This window comes from Mustela nigripes, chromosome 2 (genome assembly GCF_022355385.1).
Source record: "Mustela nigripes isolate SB6536 chromosome 2, MUSNIG.SB6536, whole genome shotgun sequence".
NCBI classification, from domain to species: Eukaryota; Metazoa; Chordata; class Mammalia; order Carnivora; family Mustelidae; genus Mustela; species Mustela nigripes.
This window is the reverse complement of record NC_081558.1, coordinates 217,018,197-217,030,711: the sequence shown is the minus strand read 5'-3', so window position 1 is coordinate 217,030,711 and position 12,515 is coordinate 217,018,197. Positions and strand designations below refer to the sequence as shown.

The 12,515-nt window shown below is 56.4% G+C and overlaps 1 protein-coding gene across 8 annotated transcripts in view; it reads left to right on the top strand.

The window, feature by feature from the left end:
* HSF2BP (heat shock transcription factor 2 binding protein) overlaps window positions 1-12,515 on the top strand; it is a 108,772-nt gene that overhangs the window by 2,508 nt on the left and 93,749 nt on the right. For 6 of the 8 annotated variants that reach the window (XM_059392451.1, XM_059392456.1, XM_059392455.1 and 3 more), the window contains exons 2-3: window positions 923-1,178; window positions 1,734-1,884. In XM_059392451.1, coding sequence (XP_059248434.1) covers window positions 1,143-1,178; window positions 1,734-1,884 — 187 coding nt within the window. In that variant the 5' untranslated portion in view covers window positions 923-1,142. Of the gene's footprint in view, window positions 1-531; window positions 860-922; window positions 1,216-1,733; window positions 1,885-12,515 lie in introns of all 8 variants that reach the window. The other 2 variants (XM_059392453.1, XM_059392454.1) reach the window with 2 other exon arrangements.

The window sequence follows — 12,515 nt, the reverse complement described above, 5'->3', positions numbered from 1 at the left end:
TCAGGTCTCTGTGTGGGGGTGGCAGGGTCAGGGCCAGGTCTCTGTGCGGGGGTGGCAGGGTCAGGGTCAGGTCTCTGTGTGGGGGTGGCAGGGTCAGGGCCAGGTCTCTGTGCGGGGATGGCAGGGTCAGGGTCAGGTCTCTGTGCAGGGGATGGCAGGGTCAGGGTCAGGTCTCTGTGTGGGGGTGGCAGGGACAGGGTCAGGTCTCTGTGCAGGGGATGGCAGGGTCAGGGTCAGGTCTCAGTGCAGAGGATGGCAGGGACAGGGCCGGATCGCGGGGAGGGGGGGGCCGGGGGGGAGGTGTCGGGGCGGGGAAGGGCAGGGTCAGCGTCAGGTGTCGGGGCGGGGAACGGCAGGGTCAGCGTCAGGTCGGTGCAGGGAAGCAGGGCCAGAGGCAGGTACAAGGACAGAGGCAGGGGATGATGGGCTGGTACAGGTCCCGACATGGATGTAGGGATTTAGAGTGTGGTTGAGCCTGTTCCCAGGCCTGGACAACGGGCAGGGGACCCTGACGTTGTTGTTGCCGGCCAGTTACAGAAACGGACGAAGTCTTAGTTGTGCAGTCACCCCGTCCCCCTGATCCACGGGCTGCACCCTACTTTGCAAACTCGGCGGGCACGCGGGGGCAAGCGAATGGACGAGGTGGCCTCTTCCAGCTGGCGGTGGGCGTCTCAGCTGCGGCGCCAGCTGGCCGGACCGCCCTCCCTATCCAGGGCAGACGCGGAGCCCGCTGTCCGAAAGCTTCGGGCCTCGCTAGTGTCGCTCAGAGCCCCGCGAGGGAGCCTGGCCGCCCGCCGTGTGCGGACGGTCCCTCGAAAGCACCGCCCCCGAGCGCAGCGTCCCTTGCCAAGCAGGGCAGGTCCGGTTCGACTTCCTTAACTTGCCACTTACACTCGGGTCTCCCTGTCCTTCTACTTTGCAGTTAACGACTTTAAAAAATCCGGGCGAGCCGGGACAGCGCACGTGCGATCTCGCCCACCGCAACCCTCGTCCGCGGAGCCGAGAACGCCGCTGCCGCTCTGCGAGGTTTGACCCTCGCTGCGCTCCGTTTTCGGCCGCGCGTGGTCGCGTTCCCGCGCTTTCGGCCTGAAGGGTCAGAGGGCGCGGCGCAGGCGCAAGGAGCCGAGGCGGCGGCGGCGGCCATGGGCGAGGCAGGCGGCGCTGAGGAGGCCTGTCGGGTCAGTGAGGAGGCCTGTCAGTGAGGAGGCCTGTCGGGTCAGTGAGGAGGCCCGGGCTGCCCCCCGCCCCCCCGGCCTTCCCGCGCCGGGCGGCCGCCCGTTTGGGCTTGCGCGGTGCGCCCCGGCGGCCCGGGGCCTGGTCGGTGGCGGGGTGGCCCTGCGCGGGGGCCGGGGGTCCGGCGGGGCCGCTGACCGCTGGGGCCGGGGCCGCGACGGCCGGACGTGTGCAGGGAGCCCGGCCCTCGGGCCCAGGTCCCCGCGCCGTGGCCCCCGCTGCCGGTGAGGAAGGTGGGGGAGCCCCGGGCGTCGGCCTGCTCGCGCCCGTTCGCGGCGCCCCCCGAGCCTGTGGGCGGCCCGACCCCGGGGGGCGGAGGACGCTGCGGGCCGGCCCGAGGGGGCAGCTGCGGCTTCGTGCGGGGAGCTGGGCGCGGGGCGGCCGGCGTCGACTCGGCCGTCGGGGGGCCCGGTGCCGGCGAAGGGCCGCAGCCGGCTCCCTCCGGGGCGTGCGGGGCGCGGGCGCGGGGCCGGCCGCGGGGACACCTGCCTGTCTTGCAGCGCGCGGGGGCCCGAGAGGAGTTCGTTAAAGTCCGCAAGAAGGACCTGGAGCGGCTGACGACGGAAGTGATGCAGATCCGGGACTTCCTGCCCCGCATTCTGAGCGGGGACGTGCTGGAGAGCTTCCGGAGGCTGAAGATCGCCGAGAAGAGTGAGTGTCCTCGGCGGCGGCGGGGCTGCGGGGCTGCGGGCGGGGGCCGCGGGCGGCGGGGCTGCGGGCCGCGGGCGCCGGGCTGGCGCGGGAGAGGCGCCCGCCGCCGGGGCCCTGCCCTCCGGCCTCTGCTCCGGCCGTGCGGACGCGGCGGACTCCCCGCGGCTGCGCTCCAGCGCTCAGGGCCCGGGCGGGCGGGGTCGCGCCCCCCCACGCCGCGCGAGGTGTTAACTGCGTCGGTGACCGGCGCGTGTTCACTTGCGCCGCGGCGAGTGGACAGGGCAGTCGCTCGGGGGTGAGATTTCTGGGCTTCAGAGAGAGGCGGAGAGTCCCCGGCTGACTCTGCTGGGCCTGAGGCCTCCCGTGGGCTCAGCCCCCCAACCCGGAGGGCACGACCCGAGCCGAAGTCAGGAGCTGCACGGGTGACGGCCCCACCCAGGGGCCCCGCCGGCGGCCAGGTCGCTTCTAGGACTGACTGAAGTGCAGAAGTGCCGGGCCTTGTCCACGCGGGGTCTGAGGTTTGGCCTGCGCGCCGGAGCCGCTGCAAGGCTCTTAGATTCTGGGATCGGTTCTGCGGATCGGTTCTGCGGTTCCCGGACCGCGGTGAGTGGCCCTGAGCCAGTGTTTGGCGCTTCAGGCTGGTCCGGCCCCCTGCACTGGACGCCGCCCCGGCCTGGCCTGCTCTCCAGACGTGTTTCTGGGGGTCGGAGTGTGTGTCCAGCGCCGGCGTGGGCAGAGCGCTCTCGGGACCCAACAGCACACAGTTCTGGTTTCTGCAGATGCTCCTGGTCAGGACGGCAGCCGGCACGGTGAGAAGGGAGGGTGCTCACGGCCACCACGTCCCCTGTCCTGCTGAGCTTCTCTTTGGAGCCCCCAGATCCGCCCTGGGCTACCCTGTGGCGTGCTCTGGACGGGGGCTCCTGCACACAGCCTGCCTCTGGCCTCCTTGCTGGCCGCCCGCAGGGCTTGCAAGTGGACGGCCTCATGGAGGGGGAGAGAGGTTGGGTGCTTCCTCCTGCTCCCTCCAGGCCGTGACTCCCACCCCAGGACCTCCAGCGAGTCTCCGCTCTCGCTGGGCTCTGGTGACAGGTGTTCTCCGCGTCGTCCTCCTGGAGGGCTGTTGCTAGCCTCCGGGTGCCTCACCAGCCCCTGCGCTGCTCTCTCTAAGCCGTCCTGCCCGCAGATGTCAACATCGGCGATGGAGACCCTGCGGGATATGCTGTAGGTCACCGGTTATGTCATAGCTCCAGGTCCCCGGCTTCCCAGCCCCTGGTTTTGAGCTCACGCTCAGCCCCCTGACCTGAGAGCAGCTAGTCACCCATGTGCACTCGAAGCAGAGCATGTTGGCGTGCTGAGTGCTTGGGCTTCTTTGCAAATTAGTGAGCCGGCGTTCTGGAAACTATAGCGGGGTCTCCTGGGTTGGTTAGCACGAGTCCGTCCTTAGTCGGTCTTCAGAGATCACAAAATCAAAGTTGTGCGTACGAGAGCAAGGGCCACGAACAGATCCGTGCCGACGAGGTCCGTGAGACTTCAGGAGCTCTTTCCTCGTGGTCCCCAGGCCCGGTCGTCCTCTCTCCCGCCCTCTGGCCCTTTGGTCATGGTTTGCTTGGCGGGTGCGTCCTCTGCAGCAGCCTTTTGGCTAGTGGAGATGCCTGAAGTTCAGGCTTAGGGCCCTTCCCGTCACTCCACGGCTCTTCCGTGGGCGGTTGCAGGCACTCAGTTTTCGTTCCCAGCTTGGTGCCAGGGCCCCCAGGTTCATCTCTGGCCCTAGGTTTGGCCCAAACCGCCAGGCTCAGTTAGGGCCCCGTATCCCACTCCTACTTGGCATTTCTTCTGGTCTCACCTTGTGTCAAGTTCTCAGCATTTGTCCTCGTCAGCCTGCAGCCGTCAGGAAGCAGCCCCGGTCCGGCCAGTTCAGGTTCGTTGCTTCCTTACCGGAGGGAGACACACCCTGAGGAACTGGGGGCACCTTGCCAACGAGAGGCTAGAGTTGTGGGTTTGGGGAAAGGGTCGAGTTTAGGCGAAGCGCACATTAAACCACATTGATCTGCTGGGCTGCAGACGAAGTAGGGCTGTGCGTGGGGCCATCACCGTGTCCTACTGCCGTGGACCCAGGCCTCGTTTCTTTGAATGCTACAAAGTTTAGATCAACGTAGAAAATTGTGTCTGGACATCCCTTGTTTGAAGTCGTGCAGCTAGTGAGAAAGCGGGGCTGCTTCCCTTTGTCCCAGTGACTTTGACCCCGCAGGGGACCGAGGGAGGTTTCCTTTTTACTGGTGTCATTCCAAACAGCAACATTGACGGAATGGGCTTGTTGTGCGTAAGAAATGAGCCGTCCCTGACAGGGGTCGCTGTGACCCTTTACTGCCAGGCTGTGTTCTCGGGAGAACCGTTGTTTCCTGGTAACTTGGCAGCTGGGTTCACACCTCTGCTGGCCAGCCCCACAAACTGCAGGACAGGTTTTCTCTGTCCTGCCTCTGACTCATGCTGTCCCTGCCCTCCCCTACCTCTGGGCTTCCTCGGTGTTCCTGGGTGGGCAGAAGCTTCACCTAGAGACCTAGGATCCCCCTCAGGGCCCACCCCTCCTCACTATTCACTCCCCTTCCGCCCCTGCCCCCACCTCTCTTTCCATAAGTCCTCACATGTCCCCTCCTGGCTGGATCCTGAATTCACGAGCCCGCGGCCACCGCGGCCACCGAGCCCAGGCCCCCATCATGTCGCTGCATCCCTGCCTCCTGTTTGTCCACTCACCATCACTTTCAGCCTGTCGCCGTGTGGCTTTTCGTAGCTCTTTGGTGATGTCATTCCCCTGCTTGTGTCTTCCATGGCTTCTCCTCGCTTTTAGGATAAAGACAAAAAAAAAAAAAGAAAACCAGCTCCCCTGAAAGCACTGCCACCCAAGAACCTGAACCAAACGGTAGGCGGCTCAAAGGGCTCTGTGTTGCTGGACTGAACCTCAGTGCGCACTCAGTGCTTGCCTGACTGCCTAGACAGGCTCGGTCTAACCGTGGGTCCCGCCGGGCGTTCTTACGGCATACGGTGCTGTCCTTCTGAGAGCGTCATGTTACTGTCCTCCTCCGGTGACAGACGTGGGGGGCGGGGCCCCGCGTTGGCCTCCCACGCGTTCTCTGTGCCTGGGTATTTGGTCCGGAGGGGCTTCCCCTTTCCTTGCGCATTGTTCCTTCTGAATTGCTTGGTTCCCGTGGGGCCGGTGTGCTGTGGCCACCTAGGCCCGGCCTAGAAGATGTCCTCCTGGAGCAGCTTTTACCCAGTTTTGGCTGCATTTTTGCTGCTTGGGTGACGTGAGCTGAAGAAAGATCCTGTCCTTTTCCATTTTGTAAGGACTGGGTTCGGCGACTCTTACCTGGGCCTTCTGAGACCAGTTACGGGCGCCGTGGCCTTGAGAATGGCTCCCTCAGAGGCCACCCGGGGACCACAAGGCGGCAGCGGGAGCTGCTGGACACTCCGTCTGCTCTAGGAGGGCTCTTGGCCTGGACCAGGATCAGAGCTGCCTTCGCATTACAGTCCGTGTGCACTTGTCAGCTAGGAGGTGACGCCGCGAGGAATGAGCACGGGCGGGGAGCGAGGACGGGGCAGCTCGGCCTGCCTCGAGGGGAAGCTTCGTTTGGGGCGTAGGTGTGGTTGCTTCTTGGGCTCAGGCCTGCGGGCCCCACGTCCAACCAACAAACGAGTGTCAAGCCGTGAGCGGGACTTAATTCCGGCTCCAGCGTAGTCACTCCCTGTAGGGAGCCAGGCGGATGCGGTGGAATTTGGATTGGGGCAGCTCCTGCTGCTCCTGAGGTCTTCCGGGGATAGGGGAGCGTCGAGGAGCGAGGCGGGCTCTGTTAGAGGGTAAGAGGAGGGTGTTCTCGGCTGGGGTCATGGCGTGTGTGCACGTCCCAGCCCGGAGACCGCGGGGTTGCCTGCCGGCCTGTGAGCTCTTCCTTCTGCTTGATACGTGGAGCAAGGATTGGGGTATGGGGGAGTCAGGGTCAGTAAACGTCCGCGGTTCGTGGAAGACAAAATAATTGTAGTTTATTGTCTTTAATTTGCGACGAGAGGCAGGTGGAAGTAGGTGGAAGTTACCCCGCGGACCTGATGCTGAGGTAGCGACTAGACGTCGTCCTCAGCAGACGATTTCTGTATCGGAGCGAAGGGACAGTGCGAGGACTTGGGCGGAAGGGAGGGGAATTAACGATAGATGCTCGCGGGGGGAGGCCTGGGCGTCCTCCGACCGCGGGATGATGGCTGTGCGGGCGGCGCGGACGGGCCCACGAAGAAGTGATTAGTCTCGGTGCGAGGCGAGGCCAGGGCTCCGCGTGGAAATACGGAGTGGCCTGGACACTGCTTCGGCCGAACTCTCGGACGTGTCCCTGCCTGTAAGGCGGGGCCGGGGCCGGGGCCGTTTGCTTCAGAAGGTAGTGAGACTTACACTGAGACTCTCTGCGGGAAGCCCTCAGGGAGGAGGACCCCCACAGGCCGAGGGGCCCCTGAGCACTTGCTGGACCGAGTGAAGAAAGTGCCCTGAGCCAGCAGCGCCATTCCGGCCTGGACCGCGCCGCTCCGTGAGTTCGGAAAACGGTTAGAGAGGGTTAGGAGTGCGACTGACCTCGTTCGAATTCTTGTTCTTTCTTATCTGCGTGGAATGGGGGTACCTGTGGGTCCTCAGGCCTCCGTAAGGTGACCTCGGCGAAGCAGAGACTTGGACGTACCAGCAGAAGTTAACTCACTCCCTGGTCTCACCGTCTCGCGTCTGTTCATCTAACAACGACGGAGTTATTACTGTGTCAGTGTGTGTCAAAAGTTTTATCTTTATTACTACTTATTTTACTTACTTTTATTAACATATAATGTATTATTTGTCTCCGGGGTACAGGTCTGTGATTCATCATCTTACACCATTCCCAGCCCTCACCATAGCACATGCCCTCCCCAGTGTCCGGCCACCCCGTCCCCTACCCACCACCCCTCCAGCAACCCTCAGTTGTCTCCTGAGATTAAGAGTCTCTTAGGGTTTGTCAGGTGCCTGGGTGGTGCCGTTGGTTAATCGACTGCCTTCGGCTCAGGTCATGATCCTGGAGTCCTGGAATCGAGCCCCACATCGGGCTCCCTGCTCGGCGGGGAGTCTGCTTCTCCCACTGACTTCTCTCCTCTCATGCGCTCTCTGTCAAATAAATAATAAAATCTTAAAAAAAAAAAAAAAAAAGAGTCTCCTAGGGTTTGTTTCCCTCTCTAGTTTCATCTTGTTTCCTTTTTTCCCTCTCTTCCCTTACGATCCTCTGTCTTGTTTCTCAACTTCCTCATATCAGGGAGATCATGTGATAATTGTCTTTCCTGATTGGCTTATCTCGCTCAGCATGATACCCTCTGGTTCCATCCACCTCCTTGCAGACGGCAAGATTTCATTTCTTTTGTGGCTGCAGAGTATTCCACTGTGTAGATACACCACATGTACTCCATCCGTTCATCCGTGGACGGACATCTTGCCATGGGCTCTTTCCATAGTTTGTCTTGTGGACACTGCTGCTGTGAACATTGGGGTGCACGTGCCCCTTCGGATCACTGCATTTGTGTCTTCGGGGTAAATACCCAGTAGTGCGATGGCTGGCTTATGGGGAAAAACGTGTGTCTTAAACCAGAGTCTTATTTTTTAAAGACTTTCTTATTTTATTTTTTTAATTTAAAGAACTTATCGACATATTTTTTACTTATAAATTGACATGTTGTTTATTTTTTCCCCTTTTCTTAAATTTTTATTTTTTTAAATTTTTGAATTAACATATAATGTATTATTTGCCCCAGGGGTACAGGTCTGTGAGTCGCCAGGTTTACACACTTCACAGCACTCACCATAACACATACCCTCCCCAATATCCATAACCCCACCTCCCTCTCCCTATCCCCCTCCCCCCGGATCTCTTATGGTTTGTCTCCCTCCTGATCCCATCTTGTTTTATTTATTCTTTTCCTACCCCCTAACCCCCCACATTGCATCTTCACTTCCTCATATCAGGCAGTGTCCACAATAGCCAAACTGGAAAGAACGTAGGTGTCCATCCACAGATGAGTGGATAAAGAGGAATATATATACACAATGGAATACTATGCAGCCATCAAAAGAAATGAAATCTTGCCATTTGTGATGACATGGACGGAACTAGAGGGTATTATACTGCGTGAAAGACTTACTTAATTTATAGAGAGAGAGTGTGTGTAAGCATCGGAGGGACAGAGGGAGAGAACCTCAAGCAGACTCCCCGCCGAGCACAGAGCCCATCATGGGTCTCTGTCTCATGGCCCTCAAGCCATGACCTGAGCTGAATCAAGAGTTGGACTCTGACCGACTGAGCCACTCAGCTGCCCCTAGAATCCTATTAGAAAAAAAAAAAATCCTGTTTATATGTGGTACAATATGTAAAATAGAGGGAAGTTACATTTTCGGCATATTTAGAAGATTCTGTCAGAACGTTACTTGTAAGATCAGCACAATGAAGGAGTTCTGATGAAAACAAAATATAATGTTACAGGTTTTGGAAATCAGATGCAGTACCATCTTCAGTGTCCAACTTCTATTTTTAGGTTTGGTTTTCAAGTAACAGGGAAAAGACACAAATCGTAGAGATAAGGAATTGCAAATGGTGAAGTTTTCAACATTTCACTCTGCAGCATCATGATGCTTTTCAGTGAAACTGATCTGAAAGTGTGAAGCCAGTGGGTCAGATGTTTTTGTTTTACAGTGAAGTCACAGGGTCCAACAACTCCCGACCTGTCCTACTGGCCCAGGTGCATTTGGAGAGAGGTGGCGGAAAAGCCACTGGCCTGTCCTGTAAGATGCTTTGTAAACGCATATGCTGCCTCTGCGATGGTGGGTGACGTAACTTAGCAACAAGCGGACATCTGAGCGGCAGGTGTCAGACACTCACCCCAGAGTCTGGGGATGGAATCAGGTACCATTTCCTGTTGACACCAAGCGAAAATTATGGTCTCGTTTCTTATATTTTAAAATCTGCAACATTAGTTTTTTTTTTTTAATTTTTTATTTTTTATAAACATATATTTTTATCCCCAGGGGTACAGGTCTGTGAATCACCAGGTTTACACACTTCACAGCACTCACCAAAGCACATACCCTGCCCTGCAACATTAGTTTTAACCTTTCAAAACTTTTTATTTAAATACGTGTTTAAGTGCTAATACTGTGAACCAGCCTTGTTTTGTTCCGGGAACATCAGTAATGAATAAGGAGCAGTGCAGCCATGATACACGGGGAGAGACCTGGCTGATTTTCTTTAGCAACAGGAGAGAGTTATTCTGTGTGATTTAAAATTTGTACATGTCAGCATGGTCGTGTAGAACCTTCTGCTGATGAAGTATTATGTGACTCTCGTCATCCTTGTCTGTTTAAGAAACAGGCAGTGGCCGCATGTGGCCAACTGGCCCAGCACCATTTACTGAGAACACAGCCTTCCGTCCTGTACTACGGTTGGTTTTGTTCTAAGCGGCTGGCATGTGCGGATTTGATTCTGAATTCTTTTGTTAGTTTTATTATTTGTTTTCATATTGTTTGTTATCAGTACTTACTAGTTTTTTAGCTGTTTTTTTTTTTTTTTAAAGATTTTATTTATTTGACACAGAGAGAGAGAGAGAGCGAGATCACCAGCAGGCAGAGAAACAAGCAGAGGGAGCGGGGGAAGCAGGCTCCCTGCCAAGCAGAGAGCCCGATGTGAGGCTCGATCCTAGGACCCTGAGATCATGACGTGAGCTGAAGGCAGAAGCTTAACCCGCTGAGCCACTCAGGCGCCCCCTTACTAGTTTTTAATACTGATTTTTTACTTGGTTGTGTTTTATTCCAGCTTCCCAATGGAATTCTCTTCTTGTCTTTTGCCGGAACATTAACCACAGTTATTTTAAAGCTCTGGATCTGGCAACTCCATTGACTGGGTCACCTCCTGGTCTGCTTGTAGTGTCTACTTTCCCTCTTGGTAATCTCGGTAATTTTTTTTATTGATTAACAGATTTTTAAAAAGTGAACACTTGTGGAGGCTTTGGATGGTAGTAATTTCTCTAACGAGTCATCCCCCCTCCCCTGCACTGTCTGTCCACCTCTGCAGCGTCTGTGTGCTGCTGACGTGTTGCTGAGTGCCTGGAAGAAGAAGGTGGCTCTGACCTCAGCACACTTCTCTATGCTTCCGTCTGTTCTGGGACCGCGGCCCACCCCAAGTCCTGGCTATCGAACCGCTCTGTAGCTTATTTTCATTTCCCAGCTCCGTGCACTGCTGACTTCTCTGTCCAGCTTTGCTGCCTTGTTGCCTGTGCTGCTTTGGAATATGCCAAGGTCCCTGGCAGGAAAGGGGTGGGAGGTGGGGCTCCTGTGCCGCAGGGCCTGTTCTGGCTCCTGGGTGCTGGCCCGAGGGCCCCCGTAGCTCAGTAACTCTCACATGCCTCCAGAGGGCTTAGTTGGTTTAAATTCCGCTCTCCTGATGATTCCCCAAGGGAAGGTTGCTGTGCCGCCTCGCGGTCGCAGCTGGAAATGGAAGCCCTTCCACGTATGTGGTCGTTATTTTTAAGTTGTTGAAAACACACCGTGATGTCATAAAGACAGGCCGTGCATACGATCCGAATTAAAGGAGGCTGAAGGTAAAACTGAAGGCCATACCTGCCCCTGGACTTGTGGTGGTGCCGGGAAGCAGAAAATACTGTAAAGGGCAGTTTGGGGTCTTTCGACAGAATCTGAATGTCAGTGGTAGATTAGTTAGAGGTATTAATACTAATTTTTCTAAAGTTGACAACCAGGCCGAGTAGGTGTGTAGGACATTATCCTTAGTGTGTGTGTGGGTGGGGGGAGTGATGAGCAGACGTGAAGTGTTGCCGCACATACGTCTGGGTAAGAGGAATATGGGTATTGTCTGTATTATTTTTACTCATGCGATGTTCTGTAAGTTTGAAAAAGTTCGGGAAACCTCGTAAAATGGAAAAAGTGTTTGTAGAACATACGTGTCCTTTAGGCTCTCTTACGTTGTCAGCAGCGGGTTTGAAGGCCAGTGTACTGCGCGGTCTCTAAAGTGTTGGTGGGTGTTTCGAGATTAATTTCCCAAGAGTCTGGTGTTAATGCGAAGAGGGAGCCTCTGTTTCAGCTCAGAGAACGAGGCGTTCTGGTCCCTGGGCACGGGAAGGAGAGAGAGCGCCAGTCTGATGGGAGAGGAGATGGCAAGAAGGGGTTACAGGGGCACCTGGCTGGCCCCGTCGGTGGAGCGGGGACTCGCGATACGGGGGTGTGAGTTTGAGCCCCACGCTGGGTGTAGAGATGACGTAAAAATAAAGTCTTTAAATAAAAGAGATTTTTTTTTTTTTTAAAGATTTTATTTATTTATTTATTTGACAGAGAGAGATTACAGGTAGGTAGAGAGGTTGGCAGAGAGATAGAGAGAGAGAGAAGGAAGCAGGCTCCCTGCCGAGCAGAGAGCCCGATGTGGGACTCGATCCCAGGACCCTGAGATCATGACCTGAGCCGAAGGCAGAGGCTTAACCCACTGAGCCACCCAGGTGCCCCAAAAGAGATTTTTAAAATCAAATAATGACCCAAAGTTTCTAGTGACCCAAGTCTCTAATATCAGAGTGTCTCCTGCCCAATGTTCGGTGAGAACAAAAGGGGCCACCAGAAGTGTAATGTAGTGAGGGCACACAGGTGTGGGCAGGGTTTGGGGGAGACGCACGAGGGTCACCCCTGGCAACTAGAGGACTGCGGTGCCAGGACTGCCCCGAGAGCTGCCAGTACACACGAGGGCAGGTCCCTCCCCCAGAAGGTGGTTACTGCGGCTGGAAGGTCGGCAGGAATGGCGCAGAGAAGCGGGTGTCCTAGCAGGTCTCTGACCCCGGTCCCTGTGGAGACTGTCACTGTCCCAACTGAAGAGGAGGCTGAAAGCCTGGGAGACTGCGTACTCCTGGAACACAGAGCGTGGTGGAGGGTAGGCCCGAGGGGCACAGAGGAGGGGGATGGTAGCCACGGTGGAGACAGCAGCGACGGTGTTGGAACGTATCACTCTGACACCGTCTTTAACTGGGCGTTCATGTGCCAATCAACGGAAACATTTCCCGTCTCTCTGGTTTGAGAAATACGTTAGCAGATCTCTTGACTTCAGCAAGATCGATCTTAGTTGTTTGTGACCGCATTTATTTTCAAGTGTTCAGTGAACGTAGTTTCTAAGTCCGTTAGGGAGGTGTTCACTATGTGCCCGGCGTCTGTCAAGCACTGCTAGGTAAGATCGAGACACACAAAGGACAAAGCCTGCCCCTTTCCCCTGGGACTTTACAGGGAGCCCAAGGAGCTCCCACCTTCAGATGCTGCCGGCGGTGACACAGGTGCTGCCAAGTCCATTGGCAATGCCAGCACAGAGCGGATTCCTGTTAGTCACATGTGATCTTCGTCTTATAGAAGAAAACTCCAGTGGCCTTTAAGGTAGAAGAAGAGCGGTTTGGGGAGCAGAATTTTGGCAGCATGGGGAAAAAAAAATGCTATTTCCATGTTCTGGTTCCAACTCTTTTCCTCTCCCCCCTTTGGTTTGTTTAAAACACAATTACGGTTAATTAAGGTGTTGTTCCACTGGCGTCTAGTGTGTAGAAGGATCTGAAAT